Here is a 19,766-nt window from a genome sequence, read left to right as displayed (position 1 = left end):
GCTAATTTGGGGCCACTGATCCTCCTGTAAGTAAGCCCTCATCCATGCTCTTGTAATTAAGCCCAATAAACTTACTGGTCCCCTGAGATGGACTTTGGTGGAACTGTACTTAGGTTTGGCTTTGGTGCCTTATAAGAAAGGGGATCCATGTTTGTTTATGTCTCCCAAGGGAAAAAGTTCCCACAACAAGTGCAAGCCAGCTAGAAATACGCATTCTATTGTTTTGGGACATATACTTACCTCTGAAGATACAAATAATATTTTAATCAGCTCAAATCACTTATTTACGTGCCCCAAACACTTACTACAATTTATAAATTGGCAACAGATAAAACTTAGATGCCACACGTTACACTGAATATAGGCAGAAATGCACTAAGCTGGTTCCGCACCTACAGCGTGGTCCTTCGTACTGTGTCTTATTTCAGGGACCGATTAAAAGGAGGGAACAGGCAAAATATTTATAAAAACGACTCTAACGCAAAAGCTTGAAAAAAAAAAAAACCCTCTCCAGACCTCTTTAACATAAATAAAATAAAGAAAAGGGAGAGTCAAACTGAGACCAAAGAGGCTATAGCACACAGTACATAAGGAAGTAGTAAACATGACAAATGTTTTCAAAACAAAAATTAAAAATAATATACCCCTATTCTCAAAAATAACAACAAAAAAATGATACCAAGAAAGATACTTTGGTCAAGTCAAGAAGCATTTTCTATTTTTGTTTTTTATAAATGTGAAGTTTAGAAAGCTTTTAACCCGTGAGTCATATAGAATGGAAACAGCTGAGCGTCGAGGCATAGGACGCTCTGGAAACTTACTTGAGTTTTTCGTCTTCACTCAGTGTCTCCCACAGTGCCTCAGCTTGAGCTGTTGCAGCCTCCAAACCTGTCTTGGGATTTTCTGCGAGGAACTGAGTGCGATGGTCTTGAATAAACAGGGCACTTGCTGACATGGGCTTCCTGACTGCTCGGTTGCTAATTAAGTCATAGGCTGTAAGCTGTCCAGACTTGTTATCTATCACATTGGATGTTTTGCTACAAGGACCATCACTGAGATCCTTTGGGCTAAGGGCTGGGTGACTATCATTGCTAACTTTACATGCTAAACTTTCCTGTGGCACTAAAATTTTCACAGGTTCTATATTCTCTCCCATCGCATTAAACACATTTCCCTTGCTCCAGTCATCTGAACAGATCTCCAGAGATTTCTCAGGAAATGCTTCTCCCCCGTCTCCCCCACGTTCTTCTGTCCTGTTCCTGCCATTTTCTCCTTGGATATGCTCATTGGAACCTGCAAGGTTAGTCTTACTATATTTACTCTGGACATCCTCTGATGATAAATTATTCATGGGGATATTTTGAAATGTACTTCTAGTATCCTTATTAATGCCAGAGTGCTCACTACTAAAATGACCGCCACAGTGGTCATTTACATTTATCTGTTGATTTGAATAATGATTACTGTCTTTTCTAGATTCATCATTTTGGAAGTGAACAGCTGAAGTGTCAGCATTTGGATAATTATTTCCTGATGATTCCATTTTATTTAAGAGCACATCTGTTTCTGCTGTTTCACAAGCGGCCATGTTGGCTGAGGAAACATCTACTTTGTTATTTTCACAAGACTCTGTACTTAGTAGTGGTCCATAACAGGTCATCATCAGATTTTCAAGAGCAATTAAAACAGATTCCTAAGAATACAAATGAACATATATTAGGGGCACACTGGGAAAAAAGGACAATATCTAAAATAATAACAAAAATATAAAAAAGTCTTTTTAATAGGGGAGCAGTTAAGACTGTATAAGTTTATAAATAGCATAAAGACATAAAAATTTTATTTGAAAAAAGTTACCTTATTCTGTAATAATACTTGACTTTTATCTGGTGTTAGATTTACATCCAGCTCAGCTGAAGGAACATCAATTTTCAGAAAGAAAATGGGATACAACCGAGTAGATTCCTTTAGGCACTTCAGATTATAATAACATCGAATTAGCTAGAAATACAAGCAATGAATAAAAGACAAAAGTGCCTTGTTATTACCAACTGTAAATGCTACCGAAAGTGTGAATTGACAGATTAAGTAGATGTGACGAGGACAGTCCCACGGAGGCCCTGACCCTACATGGGGCGCAGGCTCTCCTAAGATGTACACACTCAATGCACTTGGCATCACAGTTAACCACAGCGCCATGGAGATCTGAAGGCCTAAGGTACAAATGACCCCCTGCTACTTTCTGGTTACTTCCCTTCAGGATGTCATTTAATAGGTGTGGCGATACATGTACTGTTCCAGTACTCAAAGCCAACCTGGACTAGTAGCAAGATCCTGTTTCAAAGGCATGAGCAAAAGAGTGAGTAAATAAATACTTTAAAAACCATCTAACATTTGCTTCTTCACTCATATTGGGGCTGATAATGCATCTTTGAGTTGTGAAAAGTAAATGAAACATAAGTAAAATACCTGCTTGATGAAAGGGATTTCATTTATTTTCTTTTCCTTATTTTAAATCAAGTTCTTAGAAGTGGTCCCTAACAATCTGACAAATGACAGAGTTAAGGTTTTTAATTTTGGGGGCTGGGAAGCGGTTAAGAGCACTGGCTGCTCTTCCAGAGGACCCAGATTCAGTCTCAGCACCCACGTGGTGACTCAGAACCATTTGCAACTCCTGTCCCGTGGAATCTGATGCCCTCTTCTGGCCTCCATAGGCACCAGGCACATAAAATAAAACTTAGAAAAAGAAAAAATTATTTAAAAAATATTAAATTCCTGATCCATATTTTTCTTCCTAAAAGTGATTACCTTTAATACATCTTTCTGATGTACTGGTCGACTATTAATAAAGATGAAACTTCTCTCTGGGGTTGAAAGACTTGTGGAACTGTGGTCTGCATCAAGCTTTGGAAAGAATCCACTTAGGTAAATCTATAATTGTGATACAGAAGATGTAATGTCAACAATAACGTTCCAGAGGTCTGATTATATACAACATATTAGAAGGCATACAAAATAACACATGAGATTTGTAACTTCAGGTCACATATATGCTGATAAGCATGACTTGAGAATTCATGCTAAATACTGAAGAGTACTAAATCAAGTTCTCTGCTCTAACTCATTTTGTAATTCATTTGTGAAAAAGTCTTTATGAATGGCCCTAGTTTCAAATGTTTAACTATCATACTACAAACACCCTTACCTCATTTTAAAATTTCCTTCTTCATACACTCACACACACACACCACCCCTGCTTACTGGCTGTTTGTCTTTTTCCCTTCAACTATTATTTCCCACAAAAAACAGCTGTTTCTACCTCTGTTCTGAACATATATAAAGCTAATTGCACTGGGTTTTCATTGCTGTGTTTAAGGGAAAAAAAAAAAACTTTTACATTGAATTAAATCCTTTATGGCTAAATACTGGCCATACACTATATGTTATCTTCACAAATGCTTACATAACTTCACCATGAAAATTTTCATGGTTATTTGCAAACACAGACTTTCCCTAGTCTAGAAATATATCAAGAAAAGGAAAAATCTGAAGTGTTGTGGAATATTGTTGAAGATGTGTTACATTCGTTTTTGCTGTGGAACATTTGTTTAATGATGCAAAGATGTGTTGCACTCTTTTATGTTGCATTTGTTTAACACTGTGAAGCTGTGTTACTGTGCTTGCCTAAAACACCTGATGGTCTAATAAAGAGCTGAATGGTCAATAGCGAGGCAGGAGAAAGGATAGGTGGGGCTGCCAGGCAGAGCGAATAAATAGGAGGAGAACTCTGGGAAGAGAAGATCGAGGAGCAAGAAAAAAGTAGAGGAGGACACCAGGGGCCTGCCACCCAGCCACCCAGCCACCCAGCCACACAGCCAGCCATAGAGTAAGAAGGAGAGAAAGATACACAGAATAAAGAAAGGTAAAATGCCCAGAAGCAAAATGTAGTTAAAGAGAAACGGGATAATTTAAGTTGGAAAAGCTGGCTAGAAACAAACCAAGCTAAGGCCAGGCATTCATAAGTAAGATGTACTTATTTGGGAACTGGGTGGTAGGCCCCCAAAGATTAAAAAAAAAAATCAACTACACTGAAGGGTACTAGAAAAAGTGACCAGAAAGAAAGAGTGATTTAAGGAACAGAAGGCAGAGTATGCTCCTGCTTCTCCCTTCAGATAATCAACATAGCACAGAAAACTTAGATTTCATTGACTGTCCCTTCCTCCCCCTTTACATTCATGGTGTGTGTGTGTGTGTGCACACGTGTACATGCTTGTGTAGGCATATGTATATTCTGGCATGTAACTCATCTGAAACAAATCAGATGTGTCATGAACCCAATGAGCAGCTCTAATGGTAAACATCCAGCTTAGGTTAAGGAGAGCAAATATGTGAGTAAGGCGCTATTTATAGTCAAGCAGTAACCATGACGCCCCTTAACAACACAGCCTGTAGGCCGTCACCTATGTCTACGGCTATCCCTGCACTTGCAAGTAAGTGCTTAAGGAGCTGCTGTCCCAATTTTAGAACACTAAGTGCATTACTGTCCCAGTGCCAATGTGCACCAATTTGAAAAAATAAATTAATAAATCTGGATAATCCATTACAAGATGATACCACTTAATTAACTGTAAAACTTCACAGCATTTGTAAATGGTTGTATAATTTACCAGGTAACATGAGCCTCTTCTTAAAGCTGGGCACTAGGAGAGTCTGGTTAGCCTCTGAAGGACTTACTGAGTATGTGGATTAAAGAAAAGACACAGATGAGGAGAGCAGAGAAAAGAGAAGTTCCCCCGTGTCCTACATAGGAGAAGAATGGAGAAAATAAGGCACAGCACAAAGCCAGTGGGCTCCTTCCTCACTACTCTGGCTGCCATGGTGTAACCACTGTTACTTCTAGACACTGGACTTTAAAAATGAAGATAATCTGGAAAACTAACGAACGAAGCATGCGAAAGTTACATAGAGAGTCAAGTGGCCACAGTGTGTGTAATGCTACACAGACTAAACATCAGACTAGTCCATAGAAAAAGAACAAAAACCCCCAGATCAGATCAATAAAGAAACAAAGCCTGACAGACTGTAGAGACTCTGTGCCGCCACTTAAAAAGGAAAACAAAAACCCCCTCAAAACACAGTAAATTTCATCCTCTCAGTTGCTCCTCATGTGGACCTTTCTTCTCCTCCAGCCTCCTTTACAAACTAGCATCTCTTTCCAGGCACTGTGCAGCACACCGTTAATCCAGCACTCAGGAGGCAGTTTTGAGGCCTGCCTGATCCACACAGCAACAAGGCAATTTCCAGGCCAGATGGGACTATGGAGTGAGCCCCTTCCTCAAGTGACAACAAACACCCAAACACACTGGCTTTTCTTTCAGTAACTAATGCAAGCTCGTTTGTTCTTGACTGTGCAGGCCTGACATCAATGACAACTCCTTCAAGAAGATCTACCAAATGAACTGCCTTCCAGCGCCTTCTGGACTGTCTGCCTCCTTTGTGACACCGTGCTTCAGTCTGATCCGATGTCTCTTTATCTTTGTCCTTAAGGAGGAGTGTGGTCCTCTAAGTTCCATGTTTAGTCCCCCTTTGCTCAATAATTAATTTCTAAGGAATTTCGTTCTCATCTCTAGTTCGAAGTTACCTATCACTGATACTAAGACAGCAATGTTGTAGTTATTTCTTGCATAAGTAGCTGTCACAAAAATGAATTTGCCACATTAAAATGTTGTAAGGTATTTTATCTCACTTTTACCCCACTGTCCAACTGACAACTTTTGTATTCTTTACCATACTAGAGAGTCCACAGTCTGTCAGACAACTCTGTTCTTTACCTTGCTGACTGATCTGCTAACCCTTACCTTTCTCTTTTTTTTCCAGTAAAGCTCCATAACATCATACATATCTAAATAACATACATTTCTAATGAAGTCATTTAAATACTCTGTTCAAGATAGTGGAACAAGTTCATGTGGAAATTCCCTCTCCTAAATGGGTGATACAATGTTTAAAGTAATTTCAAAAGAACTAACAGCATCAATGACAGACAAAGGTCAGTTGTGTGCAGACTCATAACGGGAAGGAAGCGGGGGTTGAAGGAGGAGGCCCTGTGTGGGTTAGGATCAGAAATGGGATGCCTCATTTGGAAATTAAAATCCAGCAGAGGACTGAAATCAGTCTTTCCACTTGGAACATGAAGTTCACACAACACCTCCCTGGAAGAAAACAAAATGACTTACATATTGTGACCACTGTCTGTAGCCACTTGCCAGTGTCACAGGAAAGAACAGAGTCAACTCCAAAACCAGGACAAGGCTAGGCCAAGCTGGAGCCTGAAGTCTTGGATAGAGGCATGAACTACTAATACAACACCCGGTTTCAAAGTGGGACTAGGGAAGAGGCAGGCACTGGACTGTAGTGTAGGAAGGAATTGTAACGACAGAAACAGTGTCATCCACGATCTTGCAAATATGTTTCAAGCCACATAAAATAGCAGAGAATAAAACTCTTTTCTCTCAGAAAACAGAAATGATAGAACATGGTGGAAATGACTCTGGAATTACATATTATAACATGGAATTTAAACAAAAAAAATAGCATCAACTAAGTCAGAAAGTAAGCAAGCAAGCATAGATAGTTATGAATAAAGTTTAGAAAAAACTGAAAATAAATCCCAAGTTCTGAAAAAAGTATACATTTGAGGAATAAAAATCAGGTGGTAGTAAGACATTCACTCCGCTTGGAGCAGGGCTAAAAATATCCAAGAGAAGAAAGATGTCAAAAAGGACAACCTAAGGAGCTCCGACAATTTACACCAGAAAGCACCTCACAAAAGCTGGGGCAAAGGTGGCGTCACGACCCATAATGAAGATCCTTCCCAGGACCAAACACACAGAGAAACCCTTGTCACAAAAGGAGGCGATACATAGACACTCTGTACCCAAGGTTCCCAATGGCCAACACATCTGTCACTCCAGCCCAATGAAGGAAAACATGGTGGGGCAAATTTTACAAGGATAAGTGATGGGGAGCAGAATCACGTGAGAGGTGATAGCCAGTAGCAGTTGGGGAAACAAAAATTAGGATTGTTTTTGACCAAGGATGAGAAACCATCCAAAGAGATTCTGATACTGAACAAGTCTTCAAGCACACAAGCCAGAGTGTGGTGTGGTGATGAAGGCTGCTGGAACAGAAACACAACAGCATGACACAAAACAGTAACAGGAGAGAGATCTGACTGTTCAATTACTTACAGACATTCCACAGTTAGTAGACATTCTCCAGCACTTGAACTAGAACATTATAAACACATGTATTATACATTCTTCCATGCAAAAACAATCATGCGAAGATAAGCAAACTTCCCGTCATCTATCAGAAATTACTTTCTATAAATCTGTCTCCCAAACCAAATCAAAACAAACAAACAAAATAAAACAAAACAAAAAGTAAGCACAGATCTGATAATGTCTCAAAACAGAGTGAAAAAAATTACCCACTACAGGACTGACTCATGTGACTCCCAGTCACACATCCAATCACAGCTAATGGAGGTCTATGTAACTGTTTTCCACACTGGAGTGTGGCATCTAAGAACTTTGAAAATACAGATCAGCCTCAGTTGACCTGAAAACAGGCCTTTGACACCAGTTTCTAACAAGCTTCCATGTGATGCCAACACTACCAGTTTGTAGATCATATCAGGATGCCTGGTGTATCTAGAGCATGAGCACACACAGACAACCAAGTCCCAGGAAATTAGAGGGAACTCAGGGCAATTTAGATTTACCCTGAGCATCCCAACTCAGCCAACATAAGCAGCATAACACTAGAGACATCTCTTGTCTAAAGAACTAAATAGTGACAATATATCTAAATCAATCACAGTTTAATTTTGTGCTTGAAATTTAAAAAAAAGAAAGGGAGGTGACAGGTGGAGCAGATAGAGATGGATGGGTAGATGATGGATGGATAGATGATAGATAGATAGACAGACATATAAGGATCACCCAAGGGGAACCTGACAGCCAACAGCAGCCACAAACACACATTTACAGCTGAATTTCTCTCACACATCAAAAAGACAAAGAGAATCAGAAGCTTGGGACAGAAAGAAGACAGGGAGAGAAAATCAGAGATTTGGAGTAACAAGACATTCTAAGCAAATAACACTTGTCTCCTATGAAATAAATATTGTTTAAGGAGACAGTATTTTAAAAAACAAAAACTTATCTTTAGGACAATTCAAGCTTTTGAATCCACAAAAAACAACAAGAAGCTGTAAAACAACATTTAAATAAAATACTCTTGGCAACTGAATTTACCTTTCTAAGTAAAATAATCAGAAGAGTTTGAAGACACAGTGAGATCTACTAGAACACACAGAAAGAGAAAAACACTGAGAAAATAAGAGGAGGGCCTAAGAAATAATTAGCTGAGAGAGAGAGAGAGAGAGAGAGAGAGAGAGAGAGAGAGAGAGAGAGAGAGAGAGAGACAGACAGAGAGAGAGAGACAGAGAGAGACACACACAGAGAAACTGATAATGGATAGAAGTATAAACCCCATAGCTAAGAAAGAAATGCGTTTTTAAATTGAAAGCATCCACATTAAGTCCTTGGCACGATAATGAAACATAAAAGGCCTTTATAAAACTTACAGATGGGAGAAGAAGTAGGATGATAGGAGAGAAGAGGTGGTAAGAAGAGGTAACCAACCTTCCTCCCCAGAAGCCACCCCAGCACCCAGATCCCCAGGCAATGCCTCCCCCTGCGCTCCCCCCATGGACCACTAACACTCCCCCAATGCCTGCCCAGCCTACCCCAACAGTCCCTCCTCCCACCTCCACTATACCCTGGCCCACAACTCCCACCAGAGGCCACACCTGCCAGATTCTCAGGTAAGCATCCTGCCTATCCCCAACAGTCCTTCTTCACCTTATCATCTTATCCTGGCCCACACCTATGGCTGAAGCCCCTTGTTCCACCAGAGGCCACATTAGCACCCAGAACCCCAGGATCCCCAGATAGACTAGAGGCCATCCAGGCCATCAGAAGAAGTCAAGACCGCAACTTTGGTGGAGACTGTCTACTTACCCACAGGCCACTCTGGCCAGAAAAAGAAACAGAAACCAAGGAACAAAACACCCACCCAACAAAGACAAACTCAGAAATCAGCACCTAGATCTATAATCACCCAAACCCAGATGCCTAGACTCCAGTTTAAGAACATAATAACAGTCAGGGCAATATGGCACCATCAGAGCTCAGCCATCCCACTACAGCAAGCCCTGATTATTGCAACATAGCTGAAGCACAAGAAAATGACCTTAAAACCATCTTTCTAAAGATGATAAAGGTCCTTAAAGAGGAAGTGAATAAATCGCTTAAAGAAACTGAGGAAAACAAAGAAAATTGGAGGAAATGAATAAATGCCTTAAAGAAAGCCAAGAAATACAGTTGACGAAGGCAAATAAAACTGTTCAAGATCTGAAAATGGAAATAGAAACAAGAAACATAAACTGAGGGAATTCTGGAGATGGAAAATCTAGGTAAATGAACAGGAACTACAGACACAAGCATCACCCACAGAATACAGGAGATGACAGAGAATCTCAGGCATTGAAGATATCATACCAGAATGGATACGTCGGTCGGTCAAAGAAAATGTTAAATCCAAAAAGTTCCTGACACAAAATATCCAGGAAATCTGGGACACTATGAAAAGACCAAACCTAAGAATAATAATAGAAGAATCCCAGCTCAAAGGCCTAGATAATAATTTTAACAAAATCATAGAAGAAAATTTTCCTAACTTAAAGGAGATGCCTATAGAGAACAAGAAATATACAGAACACCAGATAAAGTGGACCAGAAAAGAAAGTTCCATCACCACACAGATATCAAAACACTAAACAACAGAACAAAGAAAGAATATTAAAAGCTGCAAGAAAAAAAGGCCAAGTAACATGTAAAGGCAGATCTGTCAGAATTACACCTGACTCTTCAATGGAGACTGTAAAAGCCAGAAGGCCCTGGACAAATGTGCTGCAGACCCTAAGAGACCATGGATGCCAGCCCAGACTACATAAGCATAGAAGATCTTTCCATCTTCTGATAATGTATATAAAGAATTAAAGCAAGCAAGCAGGCTGAATGAGCCATGAGGAGCAGCACTCCTGTGTGGCCTCTGCATCAGCTCCTGCCTCTAGGTCTCTGCCCTACTCAAGTTCCTGTCCTGATTTCCTTTGGTGATGAACTGTGATGTGGAAGCATAAGCTGAATAAACTCTCCGCCCACCCCACCCCACCCCCCAAAAAAGAAGGGGTAACCAACACTAAGAGGATATGAAAAAGCCTCATAGAAATCAATTGTTCTATAACCTTATTAAAAATAAAATCTGAAAAACAACAAAAAACAACCCTTTGGAAGGAGATACCCTCCATGGATATGGATGATGTTCTTCCTAGAAGCCATGGGTTATTACACTACAATCGCAGTGCCAGGAATGGGATACCTCCATACTAGTGAGTGATCAGAGAGGCCCCAGGGCACCCAAACAACACAGACTAAGGCCACTGTTCTTGGTCACACTATGGTCACAGGACATAGAAATCAAGCTGGAGCTGAGCTGCAAGCTTCTTCCCCTGTCCAGCTGTCATGGTGCCAAGCTCCTATGCAGGTTGGGGTGGGGGTATTATTAACAGTATTACTAAGCTGTGATATGGCTAGATAACACAATAACCTCAGAGGCAAGATGCACCCTCTAGTGCTATGCTGGCATGACTGGAAATGAGGTAAGTAACCACTTTCTGATTGTCTTTGAGGCCTATTCCACAAGAGGACACTCATGCCTGGCTCTGTGAACCTGGTCAGGGCCCTTGACTGGGGCCTCAAGAGGGAGTACTTTTGTGCTAAAAGGCCACCCTGTCAAACTGCAGTCTAAGACTGGTTACACTCCTGGAGTGTGCTGCATCTAGACCTCACCAAAGAAGCTGCCTTTCACAGTGGGGTAGTTAATGCAGAAACCCATAAAGATGCCAAGAATAAGTGATGGCAGTGCCTGACCCTAAATGAAACCTCCGTATCAACCCCTCCAAGGCTCAGGGACACTGAACAATACTGGGCTTTGTACTGATTTCTTATAGTAACTAGAGTCTAAGTTTAGAATTAATTGGGCCTTAGTAATTAATATTTCGACCAAAGATGGAGACAAATAAGCACATAAACACACAATAAACCTCCCCTGGGCTGGGAGCAGAGTCCAGCGGCAGAAAGCTTGCCTCCGGTGAGGCCCTGGGTTAGACCTTAAGCACTGAAAAAAGAAAACTACATCTGAAATATGTTAAAGCCAGGGCCTGGCAGCCCAAGTCTGCAATCCCAGCTACGAAAGGATGGGGTAGGAGGCCTGGAAGTTCAAGGCTACAGAGTGCAAACCTACCCTGGGCAACTCAGCAAGACATGACAGAAAAATAAAAACGGGGAAAAAACGGACTTGGAGTAAAGCTCAGTACAATAGTGACTGTATCATATGTACAAGGCTCTAGGTTTAATGACCAGAACAAAGTCACCCACCACACACACACACACACACACACACACACACACACACACACACACACACACACACACAGAGAGGCAGCATCACCCACCAGTCCATAGAGCTCTGAGTTTGTATTCAGGACGAGAAAGAAACACAGGAGAAGCAAGATACTCTTTTCTTTGTAATGTACAAAGATTATAAATACAAAATTAATTTAAAAAAATCAATGTAAATGAAAGGAAACCAGGGCTGGAAGGGTAGTTTTGCATTTTGCTGTTTGTCTTACAACCACCCTGGAAGGACATTGTAACAACTGCATTGGTTCTGAGAATTCCGAAACGCCGTTTTCATTGTGTACCTGAGATTCTTCACAGTGGTGCTGAACAGACATCATGTTGCCCATCACAGCAGTTCCCAGAACCGACATGAGAGCCATCCTGTGATCTGGTACTCTACTTTTCTGCCAAATAACTGCCTAAGGACAAGAAAACATAGATGTGTTTTGGTATGATTAAGATTTACTAAACTCAAAAACTTAACAGTGTTTCCATATTTAGCATTTATCTTCACTCTTTTCAATCTCATTCAGAAGAAACTCATGAGTTATGGTCTGAAAGAGCAAACCCTGGATTTGCATTTTAAGCTGTGTAAGCAGAAATGTATAACCTGTTCAACCCCCCAGTCTTTTCCTTACAATTTTATAAAATACTAACTCTTTCTCTAAACTTCAGAATACATACTTGAAAATATATTAACAATTAAAATATGACACTTAGTAAACTGAGTTGTCCCCGTCCCCTGAGAACTGACGGCTAGACTACAGGATTACTGTAAATAGTCAAACAGTTGTAAAAATCTTAGAAACAAAATGTACTTCAAAATGACTTTTGCAGTTACTAAATGTATACAGAGAACTTAAAATTAACTGAACCTCACGTAAACAAGCACTGCATAGTGACTAGACTACTTTATATTGGAGGCAGATCAAGAGACAGTCAAGAGACTAGACCAAAGATGGCTGTGTCCAATTACAGTTGAAAATACTTGAGAAATTGTCAGTATAGAAAACATTCATCCATCCAACAAATATTCACCCTATCCTGCTGTGGGGTGGTCTGTATGTCAAGTGTGTTGCTGATTGGTCAATAAATAAATCACTGATTGGTCAGTGGCCAGGCAGGAAGTATAGGCGGGACAAGGAGGAGAATAAAGCTGGGAAGTGGAAGGCTGAGTCAGAGAGACACTGCCAGCCGCCATGATGACAAACAGCATGTGAAGATGCCGGTAAGCCACGAGCCATGTGGCAAGGTATAGATTTATAAAAATGGATTAATTTAAGCTGTAAGAACAGTTAGCAAGAAGCCTGCCACGGCCATACAGTTTGTAACCAATATAAGTCTCTGTGTTTACTTGGTCGGGTCTGAGTGGCTGTGGGACTGGCAGGTGAGAGAGATTTGTCCTGACTGTGGGCCAGGCAGGAAAACTCTAGCTACACTATCCCTTATGCCCTGATGAAATATGTGAAGAATCTTAGAGGAACCACTATTAGCATCCCAGGGACAGGAAGAGGGGGAGGGAGCTAGGGTGGTCACAGGGGTGTGAGGAGCGGTGGCAGGAGAGCCCTAAGCACAGAAGAGGCTTTTCAAGCAAGCAGTTCTTTCTCTGTGGCAACAAGGATGTGACCACTGAATTCAATGGTCAGGAGTGGTCACAGTTCTAAAAGTGCAAGCGAGGCCAACTGTAGTGATTTGGGTAGTGGTCAAACAGCAGAGGCAGACATCTCCACAGGATGTCTGACTGTGATAGCAACAGACAGGGCAACACTGGAGGCCGAATGATGGCACACTTGGCCGGGAGGAGGCAGAAGACACACATCAGCAAGTCAGAGTGGAGGCCTGAGGTATGTAAATCTGTGTGTGTGTGTGTGTGTGTGTGTGTGTGTGTGTGTGTGTGTGTGTGTAGCACGTTTCAAAAGATATTATGACCTGAAAGATACATAAGAGAATTGCCGTGTGGCACCAAGCTGAGGTCATCTTTCATTGTCTCTGTTGTTCAGAAAGCAGAACCAGTATCAGGAAAAAAAAAGGTTTTGATAAGCCAGGCTGCTAAAACCACATAAATTTTGCTTCCCAATCCAATCTAGAACTTTGACAACTCAATAAACTTGTACACTCTTTGGAATTTTATTGCTCTTTCTGAAAACTGTAAAAAATGGGGTCTACTATATACAGGGCAGGGGAAAAGAGAGGCATGAATAAGGACAACGAGGGGAAGAGGAAGGGAAACAGAGAAGAGGAGAGAACAAAAATGTGCACCACAGCAGTTCAGTCAGGAGTCCACGCAGCCGAGAGCATGTCCTCCCGGCATCCTGTCTGGTAAAAACAGGAGGGAAGGAATGCTCTCTCGGTATCTCAAAAAGCAACCCACAGAGTAAGACAAATGACTCAAGTGTGTAAGGGGACTGTGCCCACTCACAGGGTTGTGCTTACACCATCAGACAGTTACAATTAAGCAATAACTGAACGCTTGCTAGGCACCTTCAATCCATAAACTATTGTATATTTTCATAATCATTTCGGGTAGCTATTATCTTGAGATGAGTAAACCAAAGCTCAAAGAAACAAAAAGTAAGTTGTGGAACCAATTCTTTTACCACAATTTTTTTCTGGCTTTAAACCAATTTTTTCATATTCCAATTTTTTTTTCTAGTCAAAGATATCAGTAATTTAGGAACCAACTTTAGACTTAAGGACTCCCTCAAACAATAAAGTGTTTGACTGACAAATGCATTTTTGACAGTTTCCATTCATGGCCACGTGATTTGCTATGGAATTTCCAATTACTGTTTTAATAAATTCATAAAAAAGCACAGGCAGCAAGCACATTGCTAACAGATGGAACAGCGTATGCAAAAGCTTGAAAGTGCAGAGTAGGCTGGAAATGAAGCTAGACGCACAAAAGCAAAATTATGAATGGCCTAGCACAGCATGCATGCATGAGTTTGCAGTGCCTTATGGATATACTGGAACAATCTTAATTAAGAACAAAACACGACCACATGGGGACATTTTGCAAAACTGATTTAGTGAGAGCTACAGTTGGAATGAACGCGACTTAAAGAAAAAGAAAACAAACCACTGTTATGGTATTTATCAGCGATTCCCAGCTTTGACAGGGAGCATGAGAAGTGAATGAATTCATTCACAAATGTTCCCGTAGATCTCTGGGAGCTGCGGTTTCTGCTGTACTGTCTGTGGTGTGGTTGCTTTCTGTTTGCCATTTATTCATTTACTTACTGATTTCAAAGGCAAAGAAGGCCCTTGTAAGCTGTGGAATTAACACTGAGAGAGAACAGAACCAGCACAATGGTAGGAGGAAAAAAGACAGCGAGGCGAGCTAAAGGACATGAGAGAGACGTCATGCGATGTCACTCCAAGTGCAGAAGGAAAGAAGACCTGTGGAGGCTGAAATGTCAGGAGCACAGTCAGCAAGACGGCACATCAGTAGGGTAGATGTGGGTGGTTGCGGGGGGGGGGGGGGGTGGTGGAAAAGATGCACTCAGCTTGTTCAATGTGAGTCCTTGATGTTAGCAGCAGCACTGGATTCCACTATGATCTGCTAAGGCAGTGATTTTCAACCCTTCAGGGGTTGAAAGACCCTTTCACAGGGGTCGCAAGACCATCAGAAAACATAGATATTTATATTACAATTCATAACAGTAGCAAAATTACAGTTATGATGTAACAATGAAAATAACCTTATGGTTGGGGATCACTGTGGGGAGCCCACCCATTTCTCTGTGGGAGGCTCCCTTTCACTTTTTCTTCAGGTACTCTTGAGGAGGAAGGAGTGAGAAATATTTAGATAGAAGGATAGAGGGGAGAGAAACATACAAAACACAGGATAGCCATGGGAGGACCTGGATCCTTATCCACTGGCCCCTTCTGTCTCTTCAAAGGGCTTTTTATAGGAATGCCAAGGGGAGGAGCAGAAGACCTCCCCCTAGCACAGCCAAGTGCAGACCCTTCCAATCATCTGGTAACCAAGCATGTGGTCAAGACATCCTCTAATGCTGCCCTGCTTGGTAAAGCAAGCTCAGATCTCACTAGGAAACCTCTGTGGGCCTCCTCAGATCACCACATGAGGAACTGTATTAAGGGGTTGCAGCATTAGGAAGGCTGAAAACCACTACACTAAGGAATTACCTGTTGAAGTTTCCTAGGGAAAAGGACCCTTGATAGTGACAATTAGCTTTGTTCGAATTAGTTATCAGCACTGGCTGCCCTACGCTGCACCTGTTGATAATTACAGACTTTGTCTGCTACTGGAGGAAATCTGAAGCATTCTTTGCTTTCTTCAAATAGAACAGTTTTATTGTGATATAATTTATTACAAAGTGTGCTTATAGATCTGCAGCATTTGCACCACAATTTTAGAAAATGTTATCATTCCAAATAGGAATGTCATACTCAGTGACTTCCTGTTCATTTCCCTATAACCACTACTCTCAACAAAGTTGCTCATGTCTTGAATGTTATACAAATAGAATCACACAGTGTATAGTGTTATGAAGACCTTGCACAGCATTCTGAAATTTCATGAATGGTATACAACCCCATCCTTTTCCAGTGACATGCATCTGATGTATTCTATCATAAATTTATGGTTATTTGGGTTGTTTCCATTTATTTGGGTAGTTTAGACAATTATGAATGGTGCTGTTATAAACACTGATGTTTTTATGTGAACATGTTTTCATCTCTCTTGGATAAGTGCTGGGTCATATGGTACCTTTGTTCTGAGGGCTGATGTCTTAGTTAGGATTTCTATTGCTGTGAAGAGACACCATGACCACAGCAACTCTGATAAAGGAAAACATTTAACTGGGGTTTGCTTACAGGTTCAGAAGTTTAGTCCGTTATCCTTATGGCTTGCAGGCAGACATGGTGCTGGGGAAGGAGCCTAGTGTTCTACATCTGGATTTGCAGGCAGCAGAAGAAAGAGCGACACTGGGCCTGCTTGGCTTCTTAAAGCCCAGTGACACACTTCCTCCAACAAGGCCACACCTACTCTGACAAGGCCACACCTCCCAATAGTGCCGCTCCCTATGAGCCTGTGGAAGCCATTTTCATTTAAACCACCATGGCTGAATAGCATATAATCTCTATGTGCATTAAGCCTCTAAAAAGACAAAGAAATGCTGGCTGCTGCTGTTAGAGCCACTGGTTTTATATTAGCCACAGTGGTGACTTAAGGGACAGTAAGCTAAATAACAGAAAGTAGATAAAAGATTCTGGACAGTGTGCATCTGTATGGGACTGAAATGCCCACACCAAAAGTTCCTGATAACAGAGAATCAAAAACACACAAGGACTTTAGTCAGAAACTACATCAGCTTTCCAGCCCTGGCATGGAGGACCTGACTTCTGTCTCCTCTCCCTCTCCACCCTGCCTTCCTTCTTTAGGCTGGAGATCAAACCCAAGGGATCAAACACATGCTGGGCAAGTGCTGAGTCATGTTGTGAAGAAAACATTTCAGTCACTTGTATTTGAAATGTAACCATAAAGCTCGTGAGCGCCGCACTGTTGACCTTGGTTTATATGAAAGTGCTGCCTCATGTATAAATGCCAAGGTTCCTGTCTCAGTGCTGGATTTACTGAAATCACTACATCACATGACGTTAGGAAATGGGTTCTAGAAATCTGGAACACAAGAACAAGAAAAGTGATTTTCTTTTTTCTTAATCACAATGTGGACACTGCTGGGAACCTGGGAACATCAAGTGACAGGCAGTTTCTGTGTCCCATCCAGGGAGTCAATTTAGGGGCACTGCCCAAACTTAGTATCAGGTGGCCTAGCAACGAAGAGTGCAAACATCTGCTGAGAAGCAGAACCTCATTCCTGCCCAGGCAATATTTGTTTTCAATACAGAATCTACTATTAAAGAAATAAACAATTAACTGCAGTAAAAATTGACAATCCAGAAGACACTGAATCTCTACTCTTTTTTTTTTTAAAAAACCTTAGTTCTAGGTCATCCACCTTACTCTCTTACAGAGATAATCTTTTTACTTCCTCAAGTTATCCATATATCTTTCCCTTAGGCTGAAAGCTTAACATATGCTAAAAATACACACACACAGCTCCATATGTTCTCTATCTAGGTCACACAAAGCTAGAGCATCTGGGTGTGCCAAGTAAGGATCTGATCTGGCCACTATGATGACTGTGCAAAAGCACCCATCAAGAATATATTATTACACACACTGTCCGAGGACTGTTCAGTCAGTCAGACGGATCTGTCCCCATCCCATGTGGTGATACATTGTGTATGCTAACAAACTTTGCCTGGAGATTAGAGAACAAAACAAGCCACTAGATTGAACGCAGAGGCCAGGCAGTGGTGGCACACACCTTTAATCTTAGCACTCTGGAGGCAGACATTTGTCTGGATCTCTGTGAGTTCAAAGCCACCCTGGACTACATGAGACTGACTCAGTCTAGGAGAGAAACAGACCCAGGCAGTGGTGGCACACACCTTTAATCCTAGCACTCTGGAGGCAGACATTTGTCTGGATCTCTGTGAGTTCAAAGCCACCCTGGACTACATGAGACTGACTCAGTCTAGGAGAGAAACAGACCCAGGCAGTGGTGGCACACACCTTTAATCTTAGCACTCTGGAGGCAGACATTTGTCTGGATCTCTGTGAGTTCAAAGCCACCCTGGACTACATGAGATTGACTCAGTCTAGGAGAGAAACAGACCCAGGCAGTGGTGGCACACACCTTTAATCTTAGCACTCTGGAGGCAGACATTTGTCTGGATCTCTGTGAGTTCAAAGCCACCCTGGACTACATGAGATTGACTCAGTCTAGGAGAGAAACAGACCCAGGCAGTGATGGCACACACCTTTAATCCCAATACTTGGGAGTCACACACCTTTAATCCCAGCACTTGAGATCTCATGTCTTTGCTCTGGAAGCACACACGCCTTTAATTCCAGGAAGTGATGGCTGGGCAGAGAAAGGTATATAAGGCATGAGGAGACAGGAACTAGAGGGTTTTTCAGATTGAGGAGTTGGTGAAGTAAGAGGTGGTGGCTGTGGCTTGTTCCTTTATCTCTCTGATGTGGTGATATATTGTGTACCCCAATATATTGTGAGCCTTAATAAACTTATCTGGGGATCAGAGGACAGAGCCAGCCACTAGAGTAGACATAGAGGATAGACAGTGATGGCACATGCCCTTAATCCTATCACTCGGAGGCAGAGATCAGTCTGGATCTCTGTGAGTTCAAGGCCACACTGGGAACAGAGCCAGGCGAGGTGGCACACACCTTTAATCCTAACACACAGATCTCATGTCTCTGCTTAGGAAGGACACATGTCTTTAATCCCAGGAAGTGATGGCAGGGCAGAGAAGGGTGTATAAGGCGTGAGGACCAGGAGCTTGCGCTCTTGAGGGTTTCGCAGAGGTGAGAACCGCTGGCCAGTGCTCTGCTCTCTGATCTCCCAGCTTCCAACCCAATGTCTGTGTTTTTGTTTTTTTTTTAATTAATAAGACCTTTTAAGATTCATGTTACACTCTGATCTTTCAGTATTTACCCCAATATTCTGGCTCCCGGTTGTTATTAAAAGACCTATTAGAAATTCATGCAACAATCCCACTTCACTGACACACACTGTCTGAAGAAATGAAATCACAAGAGCATTTATAGAGCAAGCTTCAACAGCAAAGAAAATTAAGACCAGATAAACAATTTAAATAGACCTATAACCCTTAAGGAACTAGAAGCAGTCATTAAAAGTATCTCAACCAAAAAAAGCCCAGGGCCAGACTGATTCAGCATAGAATTCTACCAGAATTTCCAAAAAGAGCTAACACCAGTACTCCTCAAATTGTTCCACACAATAGAAACAGAAGGAATGTTGCCAAACTCTTTTTATGAGGCTACAGTTACCCTGATATCCAAACCATACAAAGATGCAACAAAGAAAGAGAATTACAGACCAATCTCCCTCATGAACATTGATGCAAAAATACTCAATAAAATACTGGCAAACTGAATCCAAGAACACATCAAAAAAAAAAAAAATCACCCACCCTGATCAAGTAGGCTTCATCCCAGAGATGCAAGGATGGTTAAACATACGAAAATCTGTCAATGTAATGCACCATATAAACAAACTGAAAGAAAAAAACCACATGATCATCTCATTAGATGTTAAA

At 41.4% G+C, this 19,766-nt stretch overlaps 1 protein-coding gene across 9 annotated transcripts in view; it reads right to left on the bottom strand.

Moving 5' to 3' along the window:
- Positions 1-19,766, bottom strand: part of Pms1 (PMS1 homolog 1, mismatch repair system component) — an 82,282-nt gene that overhangs the window by 19,137 nt on the left and 43,379 nt on the right. For 7 of the 9 annotated variants that reach the window (XR_008220813.1, XM_052749381.1, XM_052749382.1 and 4 more), the window contains 4 exons: positions 11,894-12,010; positions 2,809-2,931; positions 1,858-2,001; positions 822-1,693 (listed from right to left, as the gene is read on the bottom strand). Coding sequence is in view for 8 of the 9 variants with exons in the window: in XM_052749381.1 (XP_052605341.1) it covers positions 822-1,693; positions 1,858-2,001; positions 2,809-2,931; positions 11,894-12,010 (1,256 nt within the window). In the remaining variant the exon portion in view is untranslated. The remainder of the gene's footprint in view (positions 1-821; positions 1,694-1,857; positions 2,002-2,808; positions 2,932-11,893; positions 12,011-19,766) is intronic. The other 2 variants (XM_052749385.1, XM_052749388.1) reach the window with 2 other exon arrangements.

This window comes from Peromyscus californicus, unplaced genomic scaffold (genome assembly GCF_007827085.1).
Source record: "Peromyscus californicus insignis strain IS unplaced genomic scaffold, ASM782708v3 Scaffold_21__1_contigs__length_65335640, whole genome shotgun sequence".
NCBI lineage: Eukaryota > Metazoa > Chordata > Mammalia > Rodentia > Cricetidae > Peromyscus > Peromyscus californicus.
This window is presented reverse-complemented; position numbering and strand designations above follow the sequence as displayed.